Source organism: Phyllobates terribilis, unplaced genomic scaffold (genome assembly GCF_046119375.1).
Source record: "Phyllobates terribilis strain yellow unplaced genomic scaffold, ASM4611937v1 Scaffold_9__5_contigs__length_417890890, whole genome shotgun sequence".
Lineage (NCBI taxonomy): Eukaryota > Metazoa > Chordata > Amphibia > Anura > Dendrobatidae > Phyllobates > Phyllobates terribilis.
The window spans coordinates 190,672,750-190,700,319 of NW_027362769.1; the positions used below are offsets into that span (position 1 = coordinate 190,672,750).

Below are 27,570 nucleotides of genomic sequence, written 5' to 3' on the forward strand. Positions count from 1 at the left end.
ACAGCGAATCCTCCTCTCTCGCCGCTCCCTCTCGAGCTGGAGGAGCTCCTTACGGCAAGTCTCCTCCCGCCTCCGCGCTTCGGACCGGGTCTTCCGGGGGAAGCCCATCAGGTTGCCCCCCCGGTTGTCCCAGGCAAACTCCTCGGCCGCCGGGCAGGTGACCGGAGGTGCGGGCAGCGGCAATAACAGGGGCTGTTGCGGGCCCTCTATTGGTGCGGACCAGTCCGGGTTGGGGCAGGTGTACACCCAAGAAATTGCAGGGTCTTCTGTATCGGGAGTTGGGAGGCATAGCAGGCTCCCGGGGGTGGCAGTGGCTTGGGCCTCGGCCTCCAGAGCTAGGAGCTGCTCCCAAACGATGGCGCCCGGGGACGGGGGTAACAGCTGGAGATCTAGGAGGGCTTCGGTGCGTCTCGCTCCCGGGATAGAGGTTTCAGCCTTACCCGCTCTTGGGCTGCACAGGGTCTCCTGGGCTTCCTCCGCCGGGGCTGAGGCCGCAATGGTCATGCACGACGAGCTCTGGTGGCGGGCTTTGATCTTTCGCAGCACCTCTTCCCTCCATTCTGCGGCGGCCAGTCGTCGGGCCTCTTCGACCCTCCGGGTCAGATCCTGCGTTTCACCGCGGAGGAAGTCGGCCTCCTCCGCGGTCAAGTGGATTCCCTCCATAGTGAGGGAAGTAGCAGCTGGTGGGCCAGCGACGGAGAGCTTCTCTTTGGCTGCGTCCATCTCTGCTGGTGGGTGCGGTCTCTTTCTCCTCCTTCTTTTAGGGCGGCTCCAGGGCGGCTGGCTCACTGCCACTCCTTGGGAAGTCCCATCCGTCTTGACGGACACTACTATGCGGACAGTCTCTACTGGAGGGGGTGGTCGGCTCTTTTGGCGCCATTGGGGAGCCAGGCCCACGATGGGAGGTCTTAGGTTGTTTTTGCACATAATGGCGTCCGTTCTTCTCAAGTGTGCAACGACAGTCTTTTGTGAAAGGCGCACAGTACCCGGCGGCAATGGGGATAACTTCTTCCGTTGCTGCTGTAGCACCCCGAGGGCTCGGCTGCTACAGGGGTATTTCACCTCAAACCAGAGGTGTGATATTCCACTCCCGGGTAAGGATGGAGTGTGGACCAGGACTCGGTAGGCTGCATGCACCACACACACCCCATTTCCGAGGGACAGTTCAACGGTGCTCCCACGAGACAGGAGTGGAGGCACGACAGAATCTGTCCCTGGCTGGAGTGGGGAGGGGAAGGTACACCCAGTGGTGTAGGAGCAGATAGGGGTGGGTCTCTGGGCATAGGTAGGAGCCCATTGGTTGCTAGTCACCTGGGCTCACACATAGAGGGAGGTATATAAGGTGGGCACCATGTTAGAACAGGGTTCAGTCCAGTCAGGAGGAGAAGAGAGAAGGAGAGTTCAGCCAGGAGGGCTGACAGGGAGCTGCGGCTCAGTCTGGGCCCAGCTCCACGAGGCAGGCCTAAAGTGAAGGCCAGAGCCAGAGGAGAAGGACAGGAACAGAAAGGAAAGTAAGAAAGGAACAGGAACACAGAGAAAGGCCCAGAGACACGAGAGAAGAAGGAACCCCATAGGCCCAGGAGATTGCGGGTGACGGGTTGGCAGAACAGGGTACCGGAACCCAAATTGGTGGAGGCAACAAATTCCTCAGCCAAAGACCGAAGGTTGCGACCACATCTTGGTGTGACCCCTCACTACATCCACCAGGAAAGCATACCACATAGGGTCAGGGAAGCCGGAGATAGGTTTCGCCAAGAGAAGGCCCGAGGAAGCTGGACAAAGGTGGGTCACTGGTGGGGACGGCCAGAAAAAGGAAGAGAAGGGAGCCCTGTGCCACGCTTTGGAATTGCCTGGGAGTTGGTCGAGCCCCTTGCCTGGTGGACGCAGCACGGCTTGGGCAGTCACCGCCGGTACCGAGGTGACTAGGACCAGTAAAGAACTGTGAGTACAGCATTGGAAACTGCAACCACACGTCTCTGTGTTTCATCGCCGCACCAGCACCATTAGTACTGGGACGCTCACACCATCACTCCCATCATCCACATTAGCTGCCCTGAGGCTATACTCCTCCCGTGGGGAGTCATCCCATTCTAAGCTGCACACATAATACCAACCTCAGCGGTCTGCCCTGCAGCGGCTGTCCCCACTGACCGCAATCCACGGGTGGCGTAGTCGGACACTTGTTATTACACTAAGACTGCCACTGAATTGACCACCCTGGGCACAGACCCGGTCACCGCCACGGAAGACTACAACCCCCAGCGATCTAGTTCCGGGTATCGCCCTCACAACGCAGGCCCAGGGGGCGCGTCACTGCGGGCACGCAATCCTGCCGACTACGCCAGTTAAGTGACTCGCCCTCCCTGAGCAGTGGGTACTCGGAGCCGGGCCTTGCAGATGTCGTGGGGATGCAGTCGTGGCCTCGGCCCGTTCCGTGCCCAGGGCTGTCACCTGAAAAATGGGCTTTTTGGGATGAGTGGTTGTTCGACTACGCCACTTGTGGTTTCTCGTGAAGGCCACCAGCGCTGCAACAGTCCTCTGAGGCTGATGTCCTGGCAGCTTGGTTGGTGCTACTCCCCACAGGCGGAGTAGGCCTCAGGGCAGTGATTGATGAATGGGGTGGAGGTATGGTGGGTGCAGTGCCGCGCAGGAATAAACAAGCGGAGACGGTGAATGAAGTCATCCGGGTCTTTACTCACTTTAGATGAACTTTCAGCCGCAAAGCTTCTCTCTGCTACACACAGCGTACTGCGGCGACCGGGTAGGGGGTTCAGCACTTCCCAGGTAGATCAAGAACATCTGTCAAGACCCCGCTGGTGTGTTCCTCTCCTTTTTCTCTCCTCCCGCTTGTGTTCCTCCCTGGGATCCACTAAGCCGCCGGGGTTTTCCAACAGTGACGTGAAGTACACAGTCAGATATCGGGGGCCGGTCACCCCTCTTGCAGCAGGAGTCCCTCTGACTAGGCCAGAGTGAAGAATACAGGTGGCGACTCCGCTCCATCCGTATCCCCCTGGGATCCTTTTGCCTGTGGAGTCTATCTCCCCTGCTCCCCTCCAAGGCCTTCTTAGAACAGGACCCTGATCGGGCAGAGAAACTGGTTAACTCTGACCCGCTCCTCGTCTCAAGGCCAGAGAGCGAGGACCGCGAATCTTCAGCCAGCTACAGACTCGTGCTGGACCCTGGCAGAAGACCACAATCAAAAGACCTTGAACTAAAGATGGCCGTATATTATATATGATTCTATAAGTGCTTCCTGTAAGTGTGTCCTCCACCGTCACCCACTACTTGGTTCCCCCTATCTTTGATTCCCCCCATCTCCTCTATCCCGGGCTGGGGCAGCACCCTGGTGCATTTAGGCCCCCTGCAGGACAGGAGTGGTGTAGTGTTGAGTGTGAAGCGGGGTCCTGAGTGGTGCTCCATCCTTACCTGAAATAGGAGATACCACACCTCTATCTGAGGTGCAGTACCCCTGTGGCGACTGAACCCTCAGGGGCGCCACATATACATCATGCTGCTTATCAAACTTTCTTAGCAGCCCATAGATTCTGTCATCATTAATAGGTTTGGCACAGTTTAAACCATTTCAACAATTCTAATATATCTAGGCAGACTTATCTGTCCTGAAGTCTCTTTCATTAGTGTCAGTGCAGGAGCCGCAGCACTGCATAATCTGCACTGACACTAATGAAGGAGACTTTATCAAAGTTTGATAAGCAGTAAGATGACGTACAAGTTGTGACACTGTGGACAGATAAGTCTGCCTAGATATATTAGAATTGTTGAAATGGTTTAAACTGTGCCAAACCTATTAATGATGACAGAATCTATGGGCTGCTAAGAGAGTTTGATAAGCAGCATGATGTATAGGTTATGAAAAAGCAACAATCATGACATTATAATCGAGGATTATGGTAATTCTGTGTCTCGTAAATTTTTGTCTGTGTTAAGAAAAAAAAAAAAAAAGGGGGAAACAATATTCACTCTTATCCCCCGAATAAGTGGTTTAATAGGAGTGTCTGATGATTTATAATGCAAAAAGGACCCCCCATTTAAAAGAGCTCGAACTGGGGCATGGTGATGGGACAACTATCATTAAGCTTTTTCTGAGCCTCCTGTAGGAAACAGGGTATATGAATTGTAATTGCGCAGACAAATTTAAAACTTGGTTTGATAATGGTATTGACGCACCCCCTGGGCCATATTCTTTAGGGGAATACCCGGAGCCGGATCAGATGGGGGTTGTAGTCTCCGAGTGGCTGTGACCCGGTCCGTGCCCAGGGTGTCAAGCTCAGTGTGTGGCAGTCCTTACTGATGTTACTAAAGTTCTTTATGTCGACTACGCCACCCGTTGAATTGCGGTCACTTCGGCCGCCGCTGCAGCAGGGTCCGCTGAGGCTGATGGTGTTGGTGCAGCTTAGGTAGTATAACCCCCAACGGGAGGGGTATAGCCCCAGGGGGTCAGGTGCAGAGGATAGTGGTTGTGGAGGTGCAGGGAGGATGGTAATCAGAGACAGAGTGAGGTTGTGCAGTTCAGGGTTTTTACTTACTGCAGATGTTCCGGTCACTCCGGCCTTGAGTGACCACCCGAGCCGTGCTGCGTCCACCAGGTCCTGGACTCGGCCAACCCCCAAGTAGTTCTGGAGCGTGGTTCTGAGCTCCCTTTCTGTCCTGTCCTCGTCTCTGGCCTTCCCCACCAGGGATCCACCTATGTCCGGCTCCCTCGGGCCTCTTGTTGGCGAACCCTTGCCTCTGGGTTCCCTGACCCTTCGCGTGGTCTGCCTTCCGGGTGGATATGGTGGGTGGCCGTGGCAGATGCTGCCCACGGCCTCCGGTCTCTGGCTGAGGTATGCTGTAGCCCCCACCAGTTTGGGATCCGGTACCCTGTTGCCAACTCTTCACCCTGTGGTTGTATTTGGGCTCTCAGAGTTCCTTCTTTCTCCCCCTCTGGGTCTTTCTTGCTCTCCTCTCTCTCTCTGGGCCTTGGGCTGCTCTGCTCCTCTGCTTTCCTCCACTGCTCTGCAAAAGACTGATGTCTCACTGACTGACCAGCCTTCTACAAAAGACTCCTCTGCAAAGACTGGCTGACTGACTGACCCTGATCTTAGATGGTGCCCACCTTATATACTCCCTCTATGTGTGAGCTCAGGTGACCAGCACCCAATGAGCTCCTATCTTTACCCAGGCTGCTCCCCCTATCTGCCCCTACACTACTGGGATGTACCACCCCCCTCCCACTCCAGCCAGGAACAGACTCGGTCGTACCTGCACATTTCTAAGTGGGAGTACCGTTGGTCTGTTCCTCGGAAATGGGATGTGTGTAGTGCATGCAGCTTTCTGAGCTCAGTCCCACACTCCATCCTTACCCGGGAGTGGAATATCACACCTCTGGGATGAGGTGCAATACCCCTGTAGCAGCCGAATCCTGAGGGTGCTACATTCCCCCCTGGTAAATCACAGCACGTCCTCGGGCTGTAAGATATAAACAACATCCAAAACATACAATTTTTTTTCCATAAACATAAACATATAAAACATCATATATATCAGCATAAACTTTTCATATAAACTTTTCATAAAAACATTCTTGTCTTCTGGTACCTCCGGTCACGGTGCAACTTGTGACCGGGTAAAGTGCGACAGTCTCTTGAAGAAAAATCAGTTCTTCTATAAAACCAGTAGGGGGCGCTTTAGGAAGCGCAACTATATACAAGGGAATTATGGCCGCTCTCAGTCCTCGGCCAGGTATTAGGAAAGGGATGACCGCTCTCAGTCCTCGGTCAGTGGGGTTAAGGGACACACGGGTTAACAGTTCAGTTCTCTGGTCCCAACGGGGACTATATTAGCAGCAACGGTTCACTGTGCCCCGACGGGCAACTATATACAGCTTCTACTCTGCTGTACTCAACGACGACGTCCTCCTGCTCTTTCTTTGTGATTAACTTTAGCTTCAGACCCGTCCGGGTCCTCTTGCTCCTCCTCACACCGCAGCTCCTCCTCCAGCGGGGGCGAGGTCCTCTTTACAGGCTTCGGAGCCGGAATCAGGGGTTCATCTAGGGGTCTCTCTTTCCGGAGTCGGGGATGGTGAAACTCCGGTGGCCATATGAAGGGCTGCCCATCCGGGCACGTATGCTGGGCGAACAGGTCCTCACCCAGGTGCGGTACTGTAGGTGTTATGGGCGCCGTGGTGGTAGCGGCGCCCGGGTTAACCAGGCCTTGCGACCAGGCCTGGGGCACCTTGAAAGTAAAGGGCACCGTAAGAACGGCGGCGCCCTGGGCTACTTGGCCCTGCGACCAGGCCGGTGGCTCCGCGGAGGTAGGGGGCGCTGTTGGTATTGCGGCGCCCGGGGGTACTAGGCCTTGCGACCAGGCCTGGGGCACCTGGAAAGTGAAGGGCACCGTAAGGACGGCGGCGCCCTGGGCTACTTGGCCCTGCGACCAGGCCGGGGGCTCCGCGGAGGTAGGGGGCGCTGTTGGTATTGCGTCGCCCGGGGGTACTAGGCCTTGCGACCAGGCCGATGGTACTTCCTGCTTGGTCACGCTCGGGGTCGAGGCGTGTGACGTCACAGGGGTCGCGGCTCCCGTTTGAGGCCTAGTCTGCGGCGGTGACGTTGCAGCGACGGGCACGGCAGGGGATACTTCGGGCTCTGCGACGGGGAGCTGGGGCTTGTACGCGGTTTCCCGGTTTGGGGTAGAGACGTCCCCTTTACCTGCCTCCTTTCGTTCGGCTCCCTTCTCGGCGCCGTCTCCGGCCTTCAGTCCTCCTGCGCCATCCTCAGAGGCGGTCTGTCTCCTCGTCTCGGGTGGCGTGCTCCGCTGACGGGTTCTTGTCTGCTGGGCCATCTCTCGGCTCCACTCCGCCAACGTCTCTCGCTGCACCCGGGCCATCCTCCGTGCGAGGCCCTCCAGCGCGGTCTGTGCACACTCCCGATCTCGGGGGAGCTGTGCCAAGACCTCCACTAAGCCTAGTGGGGTCGTTGCTTCTAGCAGGCTCCTGACCAACGGGTCGGTGCTGCTCTGCTCTCCTCTCGTTGTCTCCAGCAGGCCTTCTGGAGTGGCGACCGGCAACAGGCTCCTGACCACTGGGTCGGTGCTGCCTGGAGTGGCGGCCCGCATCAGGCTCCTGACCACTGGGTCGGTGCTGCCTGGCTCTCCCTCCATCTCCGGGTAGGCTCTTTCTGGACTCTGCTCCAGGCTTCTTGTCTCCGGGTGCGCTCTCTCGAGACTGCTCCAGGCGACACCCATCTTTGTTCTCTTGTTCTCAGTCCTCCCACTTCGAGGGCGGTCCCGGGGCCACTTGGTGATTGTCAGCTCCAGGGGCAGTTCTTTCACGCTGACAGACACCTCTAGCATCACAGTCTCTGTTGGTGGGGGCGGTTTCCACTTTTGGCGCCATTTTCGGTCCTGGCCCATGATGGGAGGCGGCCTCTTGCCACCCTCTGGCACGCCCATAATGGCGTCCGCTCTGTCAAGGCGGGAAACCTTTGGAAATGGCGGGAATCGTCTCCCAGTGGCGGGAAACTCTGCAGATGGCGGGAAAAAGCTGTTAATGGCGGACAACCGGCGGGAAACGATCTGTGATGGAGTCCGATGGCGGGGACCCTCCGGAACCGGCAGGAGACTTCTTTTTGAGGTAAACTTGTTCTTTTCTTCAGGCACGCAGTACCCGGGTGTTGCGGGCACGTGATCCTGCCGACTACGCCAAAGTTGACGCACCCCCTGGGCCATATTCTTTAGGGGAATACCCGGAGCCGGATCAGATGGGGGTTGTAGTCTCCGAGTGGCTGTGACCCGGTCCGTGCCCAGGGTGTCAAGCTCAGTGTGTGGCAGTCCTTACTGATGTTACTAAAGTTCTTTATGTCGACTACGCCACCCGTTGAATTGCGGTCACTTCGGCCGCCGCTGCAGCAGGGTCCGCTGAGGCTGATGGTGTTGGTGCAGCTTAGGTAGTATAACCCCCAACGGGAGGGGTATAGCCCCAGGGGGTCAGGTGCAGAGGATGGTGGTTGTGGAGGTGCAGGGAGGATGGTAATCAGAGACAGAGTCGGGTTGTGCAGTTCAGGGTTTTTACTTACTGCAGATGTTCCGGTCACTCCGGCCTTGAGTGACCACCCGAGCCGTGCTGCGTCCACCAGGTCCTGGGACTCGGCCAACCCCCAAGTAGTTCTGGAGCGTGGTTCTGAGCTCCCTTTCTGTCCTGTCCTCGTCTCTGGCCTTCCCCACCAGGGATCCACCTATGTCCGGCTCCCTCGGGCCTCTTGTTGGCGAACCCTTGCCTCTGGGTTCCCTGACCCTTCGCGTGGTCTGCCTTCCGGGTGGATATGGTGGGTGGCCGTGGCAGATGCTGCCCACGGCCTCCGGTCTCTGGCTGAGGTATGCTGTAGCCCCCACCAGTTTGGGATCCGGTACCCTGTTGCCAATTCTTCACCCTGTGGTTGTATTTGGGCTCTCAGAGTTCCTTCTTTCTCCCCCTCTGGGTCTTTCTTGCTCTCCTCTCTCTCTCTGGGCCTTGGGCTGCTCTGCTCCTCTGCTTTCCTCCACTGCTCTGCAAAAGACTGATGTCTCACTGACTGACCAGCCTTCTACAAAAGACTCCTCTGCAAAGACTGGCTGACTGACTGACCCTGATCTTAGATGGTGCCCACCTTATATACTCCCTCTATGTGTGAGCTCAGGTGACCAGCACCCAATGAGCTCCTATCTTTACCCAGGCTGCTCCCCCTATCTGCCCCTACACTACTTGGGATGTACCACCCCCCTCCCACTCCAGCCAGGAACAGACTCGGTCGTACCTGCACATTTCTAAGTGGGAGTACCGTTGGTCTGTTCCTCGGAAATGGGATGTGTGTAGTGCATGCAGTCTATCTGAGCTCAGTTCCACACTCCATCCTTACCCGGGAGTGGAATATCACACCTCTGGGATGAGGTGCAATACCCCTGTAGCAGCCGAATCCTGAGGGTGCTACAGTATAAATCCAGGAACTTTGTCTGTTCTCTTCTTCAGAGTGCATAGATGCAGATCTGATTGTTAGATATGCACAGTGCACTTTCTTCTGGGTGAGAATTCTATGTTTTTTTATCAGAATTAAATAAAACATTGATATTTTTAACCTCTTTCTACTATTTCCTGATTGATAATTGAGGTTATCCATACTAGCTGTATTGTTGGATTTTTTCCATGGTTTCTTTGGTCACATTTTCTCCCATGTATTTTCCTCTTTCTACAACATCTTGGAAGATTCCTAACAGTTGTGTGAGTCTCAGACTTCTTGATAACATTATGAATTGTTGTAGCCGGGATGACGAATGCTTTACAGAAAGTCTTTCACCCCTCAAACTTCTTGCTGTGCTGAGGCAACTCTCTTTTTTACCATTGGGAACATTGAGCAGGGAATGAAATCAAAACAATTACTGACGAGAAGGTGACAGATCAGTCTAACGACAGCAGGGCCATTACTCCTGTCCTGGCATTGTGTCCTATTATGTGTGTTGTGTTTGGCCAAATCTGTGCTCCTGGGTGTGTCAGACAGTCGCCCTGCAGTTGGTTGCAGGAGATCTCTACGTTTGGCATTACAGACTTCTTCTTAGAGGGCAATACCGGAACATTAGGGGAGACAGGGTGACACTAGATCAACCTAGGAGGTCTCCACTCCCCCCTTTCCCTAGAGTCTGGGCTCCCTATCCCTCTTCCCTTTGTGTTGCACTAAGTCTTTCCCACACCTTGTGTGACATTATCACCGGCCTCCTTGAATACAAAAAACTTGTCCCTACCTCCTGAAAACCTGTCCAGGAGGACAACCTTGGGTTCAGGCAGGGACCCCCACATTAGCGACCTGTAGCTGCTGATGCTGCAGGTGAACGCTCCCAGGTTGGTTTGCTCATTCCACACCTCTTATCCTGAGAAACCCGGTACTGAGTGTCCAGAGGCCACTCATAAAGGGAAGGGTACTGTCACGGGTATGTCAGAGGTGACAGACAGTCGCCCTGCAGTTGGTTGCAGGAGATCTCTACGTTTGGCATTACAGACATCTTCTTAGAGGCTGTCTCTAGGACCCAGCGGCTACCTCCCTCTGGCAAATTAACACCTTGCCTGAGTGTATAAATACCTGCTGTGTTTCAGAGGGAGGTGCCGGCGATATTCATTACTACTTGTGAAGGCTTTAGCAGGAGCAGTACTTTGTCCTCTCTGAGGCTTGAGGACGTGTGCGCATTTGTCTGGATTTGTCTAAAACTAAGCAATTTCCCCCTGTTTGTCCACTCTTGTTGTCTATAGTGTTTAGTGGAGATCGACTAGTGCTCATCTCCTCCCTTCCCTAGCAATAGCCATATGCCAGGGAAAGACAGGGCGAGGCACGCGTGCAGCGATTGGTGAAGAGCCAATACAGGGACGTTAGGGGAGACAGGGTGATGCTAGATCAACCTAGGAGGTCTCCACTTTCTCCCTTTCCCTAGAGTCTGGGCTCCCTTTCCCTCTTCTCTTTGTGTTGCACTAAGTCTTTTCCACACCTTGCGTGACAGCTCCTTTCCAAAGTTTTATTCATATCACTCTTCTTTTACTTTAGAAATCTTTCCAGATCTTTTTACAAACATCTACGAGACTGAACTCAGACTTAATCCACTGGGAGATCCTGCAGGAAATCCCACTCAAGTTTCCATCCCTGACAATGATAAGATCTGAAGCCGGCATTGAAGTTAGAGGAAGCTTTAATAGAATAGAAGAGCTTCATAGATTTCTCCAGATGCATCTCGGGGGTGGTGAAAGAAGCCCAATCCATGATGAGGAAGGAGACGACTGGCTGAACCTTCAGACACCTTTATATGAGTATATCACTGAGATCTACAAAGAGGAGGTGACACAGATGGAGAAGCGATGTAAGGTGGAGGTTACAGAGGGGAAGAAATCTAAGGACGTCACTTATATAAAACTGAACCCTCTGGCACCTGACTCCTCAGTGGAACGAGCAAAGCAAATCTTTATTGAAAAGATCCAAGCTGTGACCAAGGACTGGAGCCAGAAGGAAGCGCCGATATCCGCCATGAGAGCTCCACTAGAAGACATCAAACCCTACATGAAGGAACATCACAAGACCTTGGTCCTAGTGGACGGAGATCGTGTAATTCTACGTGGACCTGAACGGGAATTGTCCCTGGCGGTGGAGGCTTTGGAGAAAGTAGAGGGCCGATCTCTGCACCCTCGCAGAGTCATAACTGTCTCATCCAGGGACATGAGGAGCGAGGTGATAGTGTAGCACCCTGAGGACTCGGCTGCTACAGGGGTATTGCACCTCAACCCAGAGGTGTGATATTCCACTCCCGGGTAAGGATGGAGTGTGGAACTGAGCTCAGATAGACTGCATGCACTACATACATCCCATTCCAGAGGAGCAGGCCGACGGTACTCCCACTTAGAAATGTGCAGGTACAACCGAGCCTGTTCCTGGCTGGAGTGGGAGGGGGGTGGTACATCCCATGTAGTGTAGGGGCAGATAGGGGGAGCAGTCTGGGTAGTGATAGGAGCTCATTGGGTGCTGGTCACCTGAGCTCACACATAGAGGGATATATAAGGAGGGCACCAACTTAGATCAGGGTCAGACGCTGAGAACAAGTCAGTTGGAGAGGAGAGAGAAGGAAACAGCAGCCCTGGAGAGAGAGAGAGTGGAGCAGAGAAAGACCCAGAGGGGGAAGACTGAAGGGACCCAAGAACCCAAATTAGAGCACCGGGTGAGGAGTCAGCAAGAGGGTACCGGAACCCAAGCTGGTGGGGGCAAAGACATTCCCCAGCCAGAGACCGGAGACCGTGGGCAGTGTCTGTCACGGTCACCCACCACATTCACCCCGAAGGCACACCACATGAAGGGTCAGGGAACCCAGGGCCAAGGGTGTCCCAAAAGAAGGCCCGAGGGAGCTGGACCTAGGTGAATCACTGGTGGGGACGGCTGAAGAAAGGACAGAGGGAGAGCTCAGGGCCACGCTCTGGACTTGTTTGGGGGTTGACCGGATCCAGGACCTGGTGGACGCAGCACGGCTCGGGTGGTCACTAGCAGCTGGAGTGACCAGTACAACATCAGCAGTAAGTAAACACCCTTAACTGCACAACCCGAGTCTGTCTTCATTGCCGGCTGCATCGCACCACCACAACCCCCATCCTCTGCGCCTGTCCCCTCTGAGGCTATACCCCTCCCGTTGGGGGTTATCCCACCAAGCTGCGCACCCACCATCAGCCTCAGCGGACCCTGCAGCAGCGGCGGCCACAGTGACCGCATCACAACGGGTGGCGTAGTCGACACAAAAGAACTTTAGTAACATCAGTAAGGACTGCCACATAACACTTAGCTTGACGCCCTGGGCACGGGACCGGGTCACAGCCGCTCGGAGACTACAACCCCCCCATCTGATCCCGTGCCGGGTATTCCCCTCAAAAAGGAATATGTCCCAGGGGGCGCGTCAATAGTAGATGCCAGGTACATGAACATCTTGAAGAAATTAAAGTCCAGAGAGATGGAGGAGCTCCAGCAGAAGTACAGAGTAATGATGGATGAAGAAGGTAAAGACAAGAACGTGAGAGTCACATTCAGAGCCATGAACGGAGCCCCTGATCTGCGCGCACACGCCTGTCACAGCTTCACCAGCCTTCTGCAGAGCACCATCGTGAACCTGCAGAGAAAAACCGTCCACCGAAACCTGGAGAATGGAGAACGACTCGAGCAGTTCAGAATGGAGTTGGAGAAAGCTGGACTAGACGTTATTCTGGAGTATGAAAAGGGCTCAATCACCCTCATTGCTTCTCCAATCCTCCTGGACTTTGCTGAAGAGAAGCTCCAGAAGTTCTTCAAGGTAAAAGATGCCCAGGGCACTGCTGCCTCCGGACGTGACGTTGAGGAGGTAATGGACATTAGTAACCCCCCTGCCACAAAGGCGAGAGGGGAGGAGGATAGGTGTCCAGTCTGCCTGGACCAGATGACAAACAAGAAGGTCCTGCCGAAATGCAAACATGAATTCTGCGCTGACTGTCTCCAGAAATGTTTAGACATGAAGCCCGTCTGCCCCGTGTGTTGTGTCCCAGTTGTCATAGGGAACCAGCCTGATGGGACTATGAAAGATACAACCTCAGCACAAAGTCTAGCGGGTTATCCTGGATGTGGAACCATACAAATTCAATATGACATCCCGGGGGGTATTCAGCAGGTGAGTGCAGGGGATACGTAGCTGAGGGAGAGGAGGGAATTATATTCATAGGCTACCATCAATGTCTGGTCACTATGGACCCCCGCACTGGGACGTCTGGGCCCCTGTCTGACACAGTGTGACCCCTGCCAGGCGCAGCACAGCCCCGTGCTCAGATTGAGCGGTGCTGCTCCAGGTAAAGATCCCGATATTGTGGGGATTCCAGCAGATACAGTCATTGATGTCTTATCCTGACATTATGGCATCGTTCAGATGTGGATTTGCTGCAGTTCAGATTCCAGACTAAACATCTGCAGTACAATAGAAATAAAGGAGGATTTCCATGGTGAACTAATGCCTCAGATTTCCAGATCCACAGCTCACGTCCCATTTCACGTGTTTCTTGCTGTGGGGACAGAGGCAGGTGCGGAGTTTGACTGGGGCAGTTCACCTGTCAGACCGTACGCAGGTGTCCTAAGGCGAGCTGAGGATGGTCAGATGCCTCCATGGAGCAGAAGGGCAGCCCGAGCCTCGTGCACGTCGCCGTCACATTTCCTGCCGTTACGTGTTACAGATCCGGTAACTCCACATCCTTTTATCTTCTCTCCTATCCAGAAGAACCATCCTAACCCCGGAAAGGCATTCCATGGCGCTCACCGCATGGCGTATTTACCGAATGATCGGGAGGGTCAGGAAGTTCTGCGTCAGCTCAGGAAAGCCTTCGATCAGAAACTGATCTTCACCGTGGGGGAGTCTCGCACCACCGGCGCTAAAGACACCGTGACCTGGAACGATATTCACCATAAAACCAGCATTCACGGGGGCCCTGCCGGGTAAGAGGATGATGGGAGTCAGACATTCTACAGTGGTAGTTGTGGCAGTAAGTTCACATCAGTATTCGGTCAGTATTTTACATCAGTATTTTTAAGCCAAAACCAGGAGTGGAAAAATTAGAGGAAAAGTATATTAGAAACACGTCACCACTTCTGTATTTATCACCCGCTCCTGGTTTTGGCTACAAATACTGATGTAAAATGCTGACCAAATACTGATGGTGTGAATGTGGCCTAAGAGTCAGAGTCATAGCCAATGAATAGATCTCCGTGTGCCCGGCGGTGATGAGTGGCCCCAGTGGGGAATGTCTGGACGCTGCATCTCCCTTCTATGCTCCTGTTTGTGCAGTAGGGGGTCACAGCAACAGGGAAGGAGATTGGGGTCAGACAGGAGGGCGGGGGGCAGCGCTGCTCAGGTGCTCTCCTATCTGTTGAGCTCGGTGTCTGAGGGCTGAAGAGACACATGGAGCCGAGTGGGAAACTCTAATTGCCACCATTCAAATGTAACTGAGTAAAGAGGTGATTTCACTGCTTCCCCCGGGTGTTTGTCACCCGTCATACTGCTCATTACAGCACTGACCCGAGGGAAGCCATCACTCCAGAAATCACACTCACAAGACTGTCCCCTCTGAGAGGCTAGCTGAAGGGAGAGGCTACCCGCATAGAATGAGGTTATGGCACGGTGGTCAAGAAGAATATTTTGCCTGGCATTGCCTATGTTGCCCCTTGACTGCTGCATGGAGAGACATAAATGTAAAATATTATCATCCTGCTTTTCAGGGGCAAATACAAGGCTTAGAAATGTCGATCTGTGCCCCTGATAGAAGCAAAGAACTTGGTGGGAGAGAGCCCGGTGGTGGTGGCCAAGGTTAATGGAGCTGAGGTGTCCTTTCCTGCACAGATCAGACCCCAGCTGACTATCACGGCCAAGTCTGTGCTTGACAACAATCCTCTAGTTCAGGGATGTCAAACTCAGACACACAGAGGGCCAAATTGAAAAACTTGGACAAAGCAGTGGGTCAACCATTATACAGTATAATGGGCCCCACACAGTCCTCCATACAGTATAATGAGCCCAACACAGTCCTCCATACAGTATAATGGCCCCACATAGTCCTCCATATAGAATAATGGCCCCACATAGTCCTCCATACAGAATAATGGCCCCACACAGTCCTCCATACAGTGTAATGGCCCCACATAGTCCTCCATATAGAATAATGGCCCCACATAGTCCTCCATACAGTATAATGGCCCCACACAGTCCTCCATACAGTATAATGACCCCACATAGTCCTCTATACAGAATAATGGGTCCCACATAGTCCTCCATACAGTATAATGGCCCCACATAGTCCTCCATACAGTATAATGGGCCTCACATAGTCCTCCATACAGAAAAATGGCCCCACATAGTCCTCCATACAGAATAATGGCCCCACATAGTCCTCTATACAGACTAATGGGCCCCACATAGTCCTCCATACAGTATAATGGCCCCACATAGTCCTCTATACAGAATAATGGGCCCCACATAGTCCTTCATACAGTATAATGGGCCCAACATAGTCCTCCATACAGAATAATGGGCCCCACATAGTCCTCCATACAGTATAATGGCCCCACATAGTCCTCTATACAGAATAATGGGTCCCACATAGTCCTCCATACAGAATAATGGGCCCCACATAGTCATTCATACAGACTAATGGGCCCACATAGTCCTCTATACAGAATAATGGGCCCACATAGTCCTCCATACAATATAATGGCCCCACATAGTCCTCCATACAGTATAATGGGCCCCACATAGTCCTCCATACAGTACAATGGCCCCACATAGTCCTCCATACAGAATAATGGCCCCATATAGTCCTCCATACAGTATAATGGCCCCACATAGTCCTCCATACAGTATAATGGGCCCCACATTGTCCTCCATACAGTACAATGGCCCCACATAGCCCTCCATGCAGAATAATGGCCCCATATAGTCCTCCATACAGTATAATGGCCCCACATAGTCCTCTATACAGAATAATGGGCCCCACATAGTCCTCCATACAGTATAATGGCCCCACATAGTCCTCTATACAGAATAATGGGCCCCACATTGTCCTCCATACAGTACAATGGCCCCACATAGCCCTCCATACAGAATAATGGCCCCTTATAGTCCTCCATACAGTATAATGGCCCCACATAGTCCTCTATACAGACTAATGGGCCCCACATAGTCCTCCATACAGTATAATGGCCCCACATTGTAACATCTCTGGCGGCATGCTTGCATAGTGCACCACCTCCCACTATGCAAGACCGCAATCTTACCTGTCAGTCCAGCCTACAAACCTTGCTCCAGTTCATGCTGTGTGCATGTCTCTTGACTGACTGCTTAGGGCGGCGGCCCGGTTACTTCCTGATTCTTATAGCTGCTGTGGGCGCACCCCTAATGCGTCTCCAGCCTATTGCTGTGAGTCACTGGATATTCAAACCCCCTCCACCCAGAAGGAGGTGCCTGAGCAACACCTTCACTCAAGTTAGTCTTTGCTACTGAATTGCCAGGTCCTGTCCTGTTTCTAGTCTGTTTCCGCCACTCTGGGGACTGCATACCCAGACCTGTTATCTCTGACTTCTAGTCTGTTTCCGCCACTCTGGGGGCTGTATACCCAGGCCCGTTTCCTGTGACTTCTAGTCTGTTTCCGCCACTCTGGGGGCTGTATACCCAGGCTCGTTCTTGTATCTCATTGCAGTAGCAGTTCCTGTCTGAACTGTATCCTAGCCTGTTACCTTTTTGTCTCTATGTCCATACCTTAACCTTTTCCTGCAGTATCTGAACCTGCACCTAACTCCAACTCGTTGTCTCTGTACTTCTGTTTGTGAGTTTTGTGTCCACTCGCTACTTCATAGGAAGTACCTTGTGTGTAGCTGGTTCTGCTTGTCCCTTTTCCCTTCCTCCGTATCTTCCTCCTGTGTTCTAGCCATCTTCCTGTATTTTCCAGTCTGTTCCATGTGAACACAGCCCTGTCCTCTCTGCCTTGTCCACCGCACCTGCGGTTTCGCTCCGCTCTGTCTTGCCCACCGCTCCAGCGGTTTCTCTCTGCTCTGACTTGCCCACCGCTCCGGCGGCTTCCCTCTGCTCTGCCTAACCCACCGCTCCGGCGGTTTCTCTCTGCTCTGACTTGCCCACCGCTCCGGCGGCTTCCCTCTGCTCTGCCTTACCCACCGCTCCGGTGGCTTCTCTCTGCTCTGACTTGCCCACCGCTCCGGCGGCTCCGCTCTGCTTTGCCTTGCCCACTGCACCTGCGGTTTTCGCTCCGCTCTGCTTGCTCACCGCACCAGCAGTTCCTCTTTGCTCTGCCTTGTCCTCCTCTCCGGCGGTTTCGCTTTACTCTGCTTGTCTACCGCATCTGCGGCTCTGTACCTGTCTCCCAGTCTGTACTGGACCCTATCCAGCCTGCGCTCCAACCTGCTAGTACCTCCCTGTCTGCACTCCAGCTGTGCTTGCCAGTATCTCCCTGTCTGCATACCAGCCGTGCTTGCCAGTGCCCACCTGTCTGCATACCAGCCGTGGTTGCCAGTGCCCACCTGTCTGCATACCAGCCGTACTTGCCAGTACCCACCTGTCTGCATACCAGCCGTACTTGCCAATACCCACCTGCCTGTATGCCTGTCTAACCTGCCTGTTCCTGCATTCCCCGGTGTGGGTCAACAACTGTGACCGGGGTCTGACCTGGTCCCTCTGCTCGGTTCCTCCTTGGTCCACGGAGTCGACTAAGCCGCCGTGCGACCTTGGTTGGATCGGGTTGATACTTAGTTACGCCCCTCCAGGCACTCCTCGGTTCATGGTACAGTGGGATCACTAATCACGCTCATGCCAGTCAGTCCGGGCGCGAGCGTAACACACATAGTCCTCTATACAGAATAATGGGCCCCACATAGTCCTTCATACAGTATAATGGGCCCAACATAGTCCTCCATACAGAATAATGGGCCCCACATAGTCCTCCGTACAGTATAATGGCCCCACATAGTCCTCTATACAGAATAATGGGCCCCACATAGTCCTCCATACAGTATAATGGGCCCAACATAGTCCTCCATACAGAATAATGGGCCCCACATAGTCCTTCATACAGACTAATGGGCCCACATAGTCCTCTATACAGAATAATGGGCTCACATAGTCCTCCATACAGTATAATGGCCCCACATAGTCCTCCATACAGTATAATGGGCCCCACATAGTCCTCCATACAGTACAATGGCCCCACATAGTCCTCCATACAGAATAATGGCCCCACATAGTCCTCCATACAGAATAATGGCCCCACATAGTCCTCCATACAGTATAATGGGCCACACATAGTCCTTCATACAGTACAATGGCCCCACATAGCCCTCCATGCAGAAAAATGGCCCCATATAGTCCTCCATACAGTATAATGGCCCCACATTGTCCTCTATACATAATAATGGGCACCACATAGTCCTTCATACAGTATAATGGGCCCAACATAGTCCTCCGTACAGTATAATGGCCCCATGTGGCACCCTGCTGTGCACAGGTACCACAGGACCCAAAAGGGTGCATGGATGGACTTCTCCACAAAAGACCCTCATTACATACAAACACCTCCACCCTTCCACTTCATACCACCAGAGGGAGCCCGTTAGGGATATATAGATGGAGGGTGGAGCCAGGCAGTTCAGTGTTCAGTCAGACAGAGTCAGAGAGTTTGAGAGCGTGCTGACGCTAAGAGCAGCGAAGAAGCAGTACGTCTGCTGCTGAGTTCTGAGGGCCCCGAGTGTGGCCGAAGGCAAGAGGAGAAAGGAGAGAGGAGTTGAGGGGGCAGAGGAGCATCATAGGCTCACCCCGATATACAAACCGGACACCGGGTCCGCGCCTACAGGGTCCCTTTATACCCAGTAGGGAACACCAGCATTCCAGGAGGACTACAAGTCCGTGGCAGACCTGAAGCTAGACCTATTACAGGACCAGGAACCACGAAGGCCCCAGTGTTACCAGGGATAGTGGTTGCCAGCAGAAGGTCCTACTACCGAGCGACAGGTGAAGGAACAGCACGACACATAAGCTAGGCCCAGTTGCAGGCTGGCCAGGAGCATACAGAGAGGCAGACACGAACCAGGAGGCCTTATACCCGCTCACTGGGGAGAAGTCCTGAAGTGCACCCATCCTACTGAGTACCCTGGACCGTACCTGACATCCGCACCAGTAAAGGTATTGAAGCGAATCCCCTGTCTCTGTCAGTTACTCCTGCTGCGCCATCCCGCATGCACTACAAGCCCCAGCATCACCAACCACCATCAAACTCTACACTGCCCTGGGGGCCTGCTCCACCTATGGGGAGCAGAAACACTTCAGCTGCCATCCCATCACCCCCCGGAGGTCTGCAGCAGCGCTGGTAAACCTTACCAGGTACCACAGGTGGCGTCACAAACTATTTACTTTATTTTTATTTTCTATCCAAGTTACAATCCCCTTTTTTGGTTGACCGCCCTGGGCCACGGACCGGGCAGCCACTGTGACATACCCCCCAGCATCCATAGGCCCGACTGCCGAGTACCCCATTGACCCGGGGGCACGTCACCCACATAGTCCTCCATACAGTATAATGGGCCCATGGACCAGCCTCGGATACGCACAAACTGGCCTCAGATATGCACGAAGCAGCCTCAGATATGCACGAAGCAGCCTCAGATACGCACGGGCCACACTCAGATATGCACGGGCCAGCCTGGGATAAGCACGGACCGGTTGACTTTTTACATCTTTTCTGGCTCCAGTTCCTCCATACCGGTGTCTGCTCAGTGTGAAGTGGGCGGTCCTTCAGGACTGATCATGTGACCACTGTGAACTACATTTCCCACAGCACACTGCTCCTTCTCCAGGCTCCTGCTCACCCCATGCACAGGTAGTGCACTTCTCTCCTGCTCTGTGATCTGCCAGTGGCCAGCGCTGACCGGAGGGGACACGGGGCCAATATTATATAATACATGTCATTCTGCTCTGTCCCCTCCGCCCTGTGTAATGCCTTCTAGGCCTCCATCTCTGGGCATCCATCATATATCCTCCGTCTCCTCTCCTGGCCTTGTTGCCTATAGCAACTAATCGCAGCACAGATTTCAGTTTACTTCAAATGTTTTTTGTTTGTTTTTTTAATGAAAGCTGAGTTCTGATTGGTCGCTGTGGTAAAATAAAAGCTGAGCTGTGATTGGTCTCTGTGGTAAAATGAAGGCTGGGCTCTGATTGATTGGTTGCTGTGGTAAAATGAAGGCTGAGCTCTGATTGGTCTCTGTGGTAAAATGAAGGCTGGGCTCTGATTGATTGGTTGCTGTTGTGAAATGAAGGCTGAGCTCTGGTCGCTGTGGGAAAATAAAAGCTGAGCACTGATTGGTCGCTGTTGTGAAATGAAGGCTGATCTCTGATTGGTCGCTGTGGTAAAATGAAGGCTGAGCTCTGATTGGTTGCTGTGGTAAAATGAAGGCTGATCTCTGATTGGTCTGTGTGGTAAATTGAAGGCTGATGTCTGATTGGGCGCTTGGTAAAATGAAGGCTGAGCTCTGATTGGTCACTGTGGTAAAATAAAAGCTGAGCACTGATTGGTTGCTGTTGTGAAATGGAGGCTGAGCTCTGATTGGTTGCTGAGGGCTACCCGGACAGTTTCTCTAGTGGCCGTCTAGCTGTATGAGGCGCAGTGGTGCGCACCCTGTGTACATCCGGGGGCGGCCATTATCACAGCGCTGGCTATAGACATTCTTGATTCCACTTGACATTGGTGGTTTAGTGACTGCGCTGCGTCTCTCACAGGCATGGAGGAGGATGGCTGATCGTCCTCTGTCAGCAGCGGGCGCGCTGGGCCATGTCACCCTGTGCCAGCCATCACACAGCCGCCATCTCTATGTAGAAGAGGACACCGACTATAGAGGGACAGCTGGAGTCTACTGAGCACGTGCGACCGGTCATGGACGAACCCCACGACGTAACCCGCAGCAACCGCGGGGCCTACACCTGTGACGAGGGAAATCCAGAGAAAGTCTGGAAATTGATTACACGGGACAATATTTATCTTAGGATTTGTATCTGCTGAGCGATGATATTGTGGGAATCACACTTTTAGGGAGCTTAGCTATAAAAGCTCAAGAGCAGAGGCTGTGGTGCAATCTCCCGCTCTACAGCGCAATCTCCTGCTCTGCAGCACAATCTCCTGCTCTGCAGTGCAATCTCCTGCTCTGCAGTGCAATCTCCTGCTCTACAGCGCAATCTCCTGCTCTACAGCGCAATCTCCCGCTCTACAGCGCAATCTCCTGCTCTGCAGTGCAATCTCCTGCTCTACAGCGCAATCTCCCACTCTACAGCGCAATCTCCTGCTCTGCAGTGCAATCTCCTGCTCTACAGCGCAATCTCCTGCTCTGCAGCGCAATCTCCTGCTCTGCAGCGCAATCTCCCGCTCTACAGCGCCATCTCCTGCTCTGCAGTGCAATCTCCTGCTCTACAGCGCAATCTCCTGCTCTACAGCGCAATCTCCCGCTCTACAGCGCAATCTCCTGCTCTGCAGTGCAATCTCCTGCTCTACAGCGCAATCTCCCGCTCTACAGCGCAATCTCCTGCTCTGCAGCGCAATCTCCTGCTCTACAGCGCAATCTCCTGCTCTGCGGCGCAATCTCCTGCTCTGCGGCGCAATCATCTGCTCTGCGGCGCCATCTCCCGCTCTGCAGTGCAATCTCCCGCTCTGCGGCGCCATCTCCCGCTCTGCATCGCCATCTCCCTCTCTGCATCGCCATCTCCCGCCCTGCAGCGCCGTCCTTCGCTCCGCCGGTTGGTAACGTCCTCGTATCTTTTTCTTGCAGGTTTGGGTACCCGGATCCCGATTATCTGAAGCGCGTCCGAGATGAGTTGAAAGCCAAAGGCGTGGAGTGAGTGGTGTGAGGTCTCCTGTGGAGAAGAGATCTTGGATTATTTTCTGCCTTCACTGATCCGTGAGCCCAAACTGCAGCGAACAAGCGCCCCCCGGGTGTTGTCAGACTCTGGTGATATCATTGTGCTTTTGCTTTTTCTTTTATTACCTCTATAAAAGAAATAAAATTATATTTTTTTCTTAAAAGTATATGTCCTCGATTCATCGTTTCCCTTGCTCCTGTTTTCTGTCTAGTTTTGTGCGTTTTGTATTTTTATTTTTGTTTGTAGCTCATTATTCTATTTGCTCCTTTCTTAGGTCTATTTTATGTGTGTGCTGTCGGAGTTTAGTGAACCCAGATGTTTTCTCCTCATTCATCAATTGCGATTTTTAAGAAGTTGGAAAATTTGGCGCAATTTCACTTCAGTCTTCCCCCGGTGTATTTACAAGTACGTCAGTATTTTGTTGCCATTTTTGCGACTTTTGGTGCCAGAAATCACAAAAGCAAAGCAGTGCAAGACAGGAAAAAAAATGTGGGCTTTACGCCCAATTCATGAACCGCGTGCGCCATTTTCAGGAATTTGGTGCCCAAAACAGCAACTAATACCACAAGTTGCTGTTCCGGCATGTCGGGGGCTCTGCTCATGCAGCAAGACCTCCACAAACTATAAAATCTGCTTTTCTGGGGAGATCACCGGAGAGATTTCAGGGTGCTTTTTCTTCTGTTGTTTATAAAAATGGAAAATTTGGAACTAAATCACATTTTAGTGTAAATATATTTTTTTTCTGATTTGCCTTAACTCTTCAGGTGCTTCACAGGAATTAATGATGTTCCTAAATGCACTTTGATGGGTGTAGTTTGTAAATTTAGGTCTCTCATGAGGGTTTTATAAGCTCCAAAGCCAAGGGTGTTATGATCTGCTACAAGCACTAAGGAAAGAAAGGAGATCTGTCCCTACAATAAAAGTAAACTAGATCCCTACGATGTAACGGGGAACCTGATCCTGCGATCAGACCCGCTAAAGTCCTCGGCTAGTCTGTACGAAGACCTATAGATGCAAGGGAGGGATCCCTACAAGAACTAGGGACTGGGATAAAGTTGGGCACCTCCTAGCAGAAATTGTAGCAGCAAAAGACAAACACACAACATAGAACATAAAGGTCCGAAGACCAAGCTAAACAGACTGAGAAAGGTAACTAAGCACCAGGCTAACTTAAGAGTAGAAATTACAATGAAGTCCAGCAAGGCCAGGAGGGCGGAGCAGGATTAAATAGGCAAACAAGGTCATGTGACCAGCAAGATAGAAAAAACCTAACAGGAGAGTTCTAACAAGGGTGACTTCACAACTGAATTGGTGCCAAATAAATAGGTTTTAAAAATTCCTTAGAAAATGAAGGAAAAATATATATCATTGTACCGTGTTAGCCAGTAGATAGAAAAATATTTAGATTTGAGAGTCTTCAGTGGTTGATACCATTTTCCAGTTAGCCATTAAAAGGTAACAAATTGCTGCTTTCGAGTCTACTCAGGTTTATTCATCTGGCATAGAATACCACAAAATCTGAAGAGTCACATATTTATACACAAGAAGACACAGAAATAATGCAATAGATGAGACAAGTGACGTAAAGCAGAGCTATTACTATGGGAGAGGGATAAACAGTTGTGGCCATAAATATTGGAATACTTCATAGATAAGGACTGTGAAAGTTTTATTATCCTGTGATTAAAGTCTGTTCCAGGGCTGTGATGCCCCCACAGGTCTGAGGAGCACATTCCTTAGTTGATGTAGAATGACATAAATCCATGCGACATATTCATTCCTGCTCTGAGTGTGTCAAAGGTTGTCATTACTTTGTACTCCCAGATTCTCCTGTCTCTCTGGGATGTGAAATTACCTTTTAACACCAGTAACTTCAGATCCATGATGCTGTGATCAGGGATACAGAAATGTTTGGCTGCAGGTAGATCTATTCTTTTTTCTTTTATTGTGTGGCGATGAGAATTCATCCTTGTTCTAAGTTTTTGTCCTCTCTCCCCCACATACAGACCCCCAGCTGGACATTTGATACATATAATTAAGTACACCCCATTAGATGTGATGCAGCTGAAAGTACCTGGGATCTTGTAGTCCTGATGTGAGTTAGGGATCCTTATCTTGTCCGTGGTCATTACATACAGAGGTTTTACACTTTTTCTGGTTGCAGGAAATGTTTCCTGTAGCTGTTAGAGAGGACAAGGAGCTTCTGACAATGATGCTTCTTAGATTTTGGGGGATCTGGAAATATGGATTGTAATCGGGCATCTTTTTGTAGTAAAGGTTGTAGTTTCCGTGCAGCTCTCCTTAGTACCTCCATCGTCAATGTAAGGAGAAACGTTCCACATTAGCCCCATTGTCAAAGGCCTCTTACCCAGCCAAATTAGATATCCTGCTTTACACTGATGAGGGGCAAATGCATCAAAACACGTGTCCTTACATTGACGATATTTTAATCATCTGGATGGAGTCTGAGCTACAGCTAAAACCTTTCCATGAACACTTTATTCAATTTCAACCCACCATCAACCTAACACTCAACTACTCCTGTACTGAAATTAACTTTTTGGACTCCATCATTAAGCTACAGAACAATGAAATAGAGACGTCCCTGTCACAGAAACCAATTGAACATCCAACATTTCTTAAATGGGACAGTTTTCATCCAAAACACATAAAAAACTCTATTGTCTACAGTCAAGCCATCAGACACAATTGGATATGTTCCAACCAGAGGCGGACATATCGCCAGTGCAGCTGCATCAGGGCCCGTAGATGGAGGGGGCCCTTGCAGGATGGCTAATAATTATGGCAATCTGGCCTGTTGCTCGGAGCCCAAGTAATTGGAGTGGGGAGAGGACACAGTGATTGGAGTGGGGGGACGACACATTGATTGGAGTGGGGAGAGGACACAGTGATTGGAGTGGGGGGAGGAAAATGATGGATGTTGGGAAGAGTACAATGATGGGATGTGGGGTAGAGGACAATGATGGGATGTGAGGGATTGAGATGGGAGTAAGGGGGACTTATAATGGATTTATGAACAGGGGGAGGAGGAGCAGGACGTTAGATAAGGATGTAAAATGAATTGGGTGGTGGAGGAGGGTGCTAAGTCTATGATAGCGTTCTCCCCCATCTCACAATTCATTATGACACTATTAGGGACTTAAAATGTATTGGGGAGTGGGAGAGGAGGGGGTAAGGTGCATAGGACACTTTATATCTTGTTATGTATAGCATCATCCCTTACATAGCATATTCCTGTTAATTTTGTTATTCACAGTGCCCTCTTTTATTACATAGTCCTCTCTTGTTAGATATAAAATGACTGCTGATGGAGGAGCTGATGGAGCTGCCGGTGATGAGAAGACCAGTCCATCAGTCGCTTCCATCGGATAAGAAGCTTTCCCATGCTCCATCAGCAGATCAGCAGTTATTGCATTATATATCTAACAAGAGAGGACGATATGTAATAAAAATCAGGGCTCTATGTAATCCTATATGTAAGGGACGGTGCTAAGAGAGGGCACTGTATAATAAGGAATGCTAATATACATAATAAAGGAGACTATGTAAGATATATATACAGTGGGGAAAATAAGTATTTAATACACACCCGATTTTGCATGTTTTCCCACCTACAAAGAATGGAGAGGGCTATAATTTTTATCGTAGGTCACTTCACCTGTGAGAGACAGAATCTAAAAAAAATCCAGAAAATCACATTGTAAGATTTTTACATAATTAATTAGCATTTTATTGCATAAAATAAGTATTTGATCACCGACCAACCAGCAAAAATTCTGCCTCTCACAGACCTGTTAGTTTTTCTTTAAGAAGCCTCCTGCTCTGCACTCATTACCTGGATTAATTGCTCCTGTTTGAACTCGTTATATATATAATCTGTAGCTTGTCACCATAAAAGCAGGGGGCCAGACACATTTCTTGCGCAGGGGCCCCAAGCTGTCAGCCCCTGGTTCCAACCCTATGGATTGAGACAAACACCTTGGTGGCCTCAGAAAGACCTTTTTGAATCAGGGCTACCATCCAAGAAGAATTGAGAACCAGATTACAAGAGCCACCAGAATATCAAAGAATCATCTAATACATTACAAAACTAAACAAGAAAGTGTTAAATATTAATTACAGATATTCATTTTATTCTTAATTCTGTATCCATACACAAGAGAGACTGACATATTAGGTGATTTAAGAGGAGACATGATAATGGACCTAAGTGACGTAGGAGAAGCTGACATACAAGGGTCACTAAAAATAGAGAATTTAGAAGCTACAAAGGCCCAACTCCAAATTAAAGCTAGGAAAAATTTGCTACATTTATACAAAATCGTGTGAAAATATGATGTCAAAATCCATGTCTGTAGAAATTCAGAGATATTTGAGAGCTTTTCTGATAAGTTTGATTTATCCAATGAGGAGAGGAATCAACTATTTAAAATGTAGATTCCTGTGACATTTTCCAGACGTCTAAATTTAATGCCCTGTGAAAATGAATCTCCTAATGAATAGGAAAATGATTCGGACAAATTAAAATATTTGATTTACAATGCCACTAAGGATTTCCCAGACATAGATGATCTGCAAAAATTAAGGATTGGTAGGAAAGAATGTACATATACATTCATGTCCATATTTGAACGGTTATACAAAACTCTCATCAAAAATGAAAAGTTACAACAAATGATAACAACTTTTGTACAAAAATTCAAATTCTTAAATCCAGTGTCTCGAGTTATTGCTTCACAAAAAGTTCTTTATTTGAATGTGCGCAGATGCTTGATTTTGCTAGAAAACATGAAAATTGTGAAAAGAAAATAAATCAAGCTAAATTTGTAAAACCAGAAAAGGAAAAATATCAAAAGCCAATGAGTCATCCTCGAAATGAAATCTATGAAATACGCAGAAGATTTCATATATGTTATAAGCCATATCAGATGATTCAAAAGTCAATTTCTTCACAGAAAGAGTTAAAAATTCAAAGCTGTGACTTCTCTCTAAAAAGAAAAATGGCCGAAATTGACAGACAGAGACAGGCGAGACGACCAGATCACAGTGACATCATGGAATGTGGACTGAAGAACAGGCAATTATCTGATCTTTTGAAGGATGAAAAAATGTCATTCCTAAATAGAACGTTTCTGGAAATTTTTGACAGAGAAAGAAGATTTGGTTTAGGGAGTGGCTAAGAAAAAAAACTGTAATTATATGTTGTATAAAAGTGTTATACAATGTATCATTAGTCATTTATTATTTTATACAGTAAAATTGTGAAGTTATATAGCTTTTGTAGATTTATATATATATATATGCACGCTTGTATACAGTAGAGATTGTGTATAATTGTATTTATATATATATATATATATTTATAGTAATATAATTAAAATTAGATTCATTAATAAATTAGAACTTCATAAATTAAAGTATCAATATTTTGAATTACATTAGAGCCAATATTTGTATAAGATACAGTATTTAAATCATTATGTTGCTGTATGAATTTGATATTTAATCTTATCTTTTATGTTTCCTTAGAATTTTCATTCCAAAGCAGGATTTGATCAAACAACTCTTACATGGATTTATTTCTTTATTCAC

General features: G+C 50.4%; 1 protein-coding gene across 1 annotated transcript; it reads left to right on the top strand.

The window, feature by feature from the left end:
• The first annotated feature begins 355 nt into the window (after positions 1–355).
• On the top strand, positions 356–27,068 carry LOC141161321 (E3 ubiquitin-protein ligase DTX3L-like). Its single transcript, XM_073646133.1, has 7 exons — positions 356–403; positions 10,560–11,234; positions 12,349–13,182; positions 13,777–13,994; positions 21,867–22,046; positions 22,232–22,362; positions 26,934–27,068. Exons 1-5 carry the CDS (start codon positions 356–358, stop codon positions 21,934–21,936), a joined length of 1,845 nt encoding a protein of 614 aa, XP_073502234.1. The 3' UTR covers positions 21,937–22,046; positions 22,232–22,362; positions 26,934–27,068.
• Positions 27,069–27,570: the final 502 nt, after the last annotated feature.

Excerpts from the sequence above, each read along its gene's own strand:
- LOC141161321 (XM_073646133.1), top strand. The coding sequence starts at position 356 with ATGGCGCCCGGGGACGGGGGTAACAGCTGGAGATCTAGGAGGGCTTCG. Across the intron at positions 11,235-12,348 it reads CCAGGGACATGAGGAGCGAG|GGACCGGGTCACAGCCGCTC; the intron begins GTGATAGTGTAG and ends GCCCTGGGCACG. Across the intron at positions 13,183-13,776 it reads TCCCGGGGGGTATTCAGCAG|AAGAACCATCCTAACCCCGG; the intron begins GTGAGTGCAGGG and ends TCTCCTATCCAG.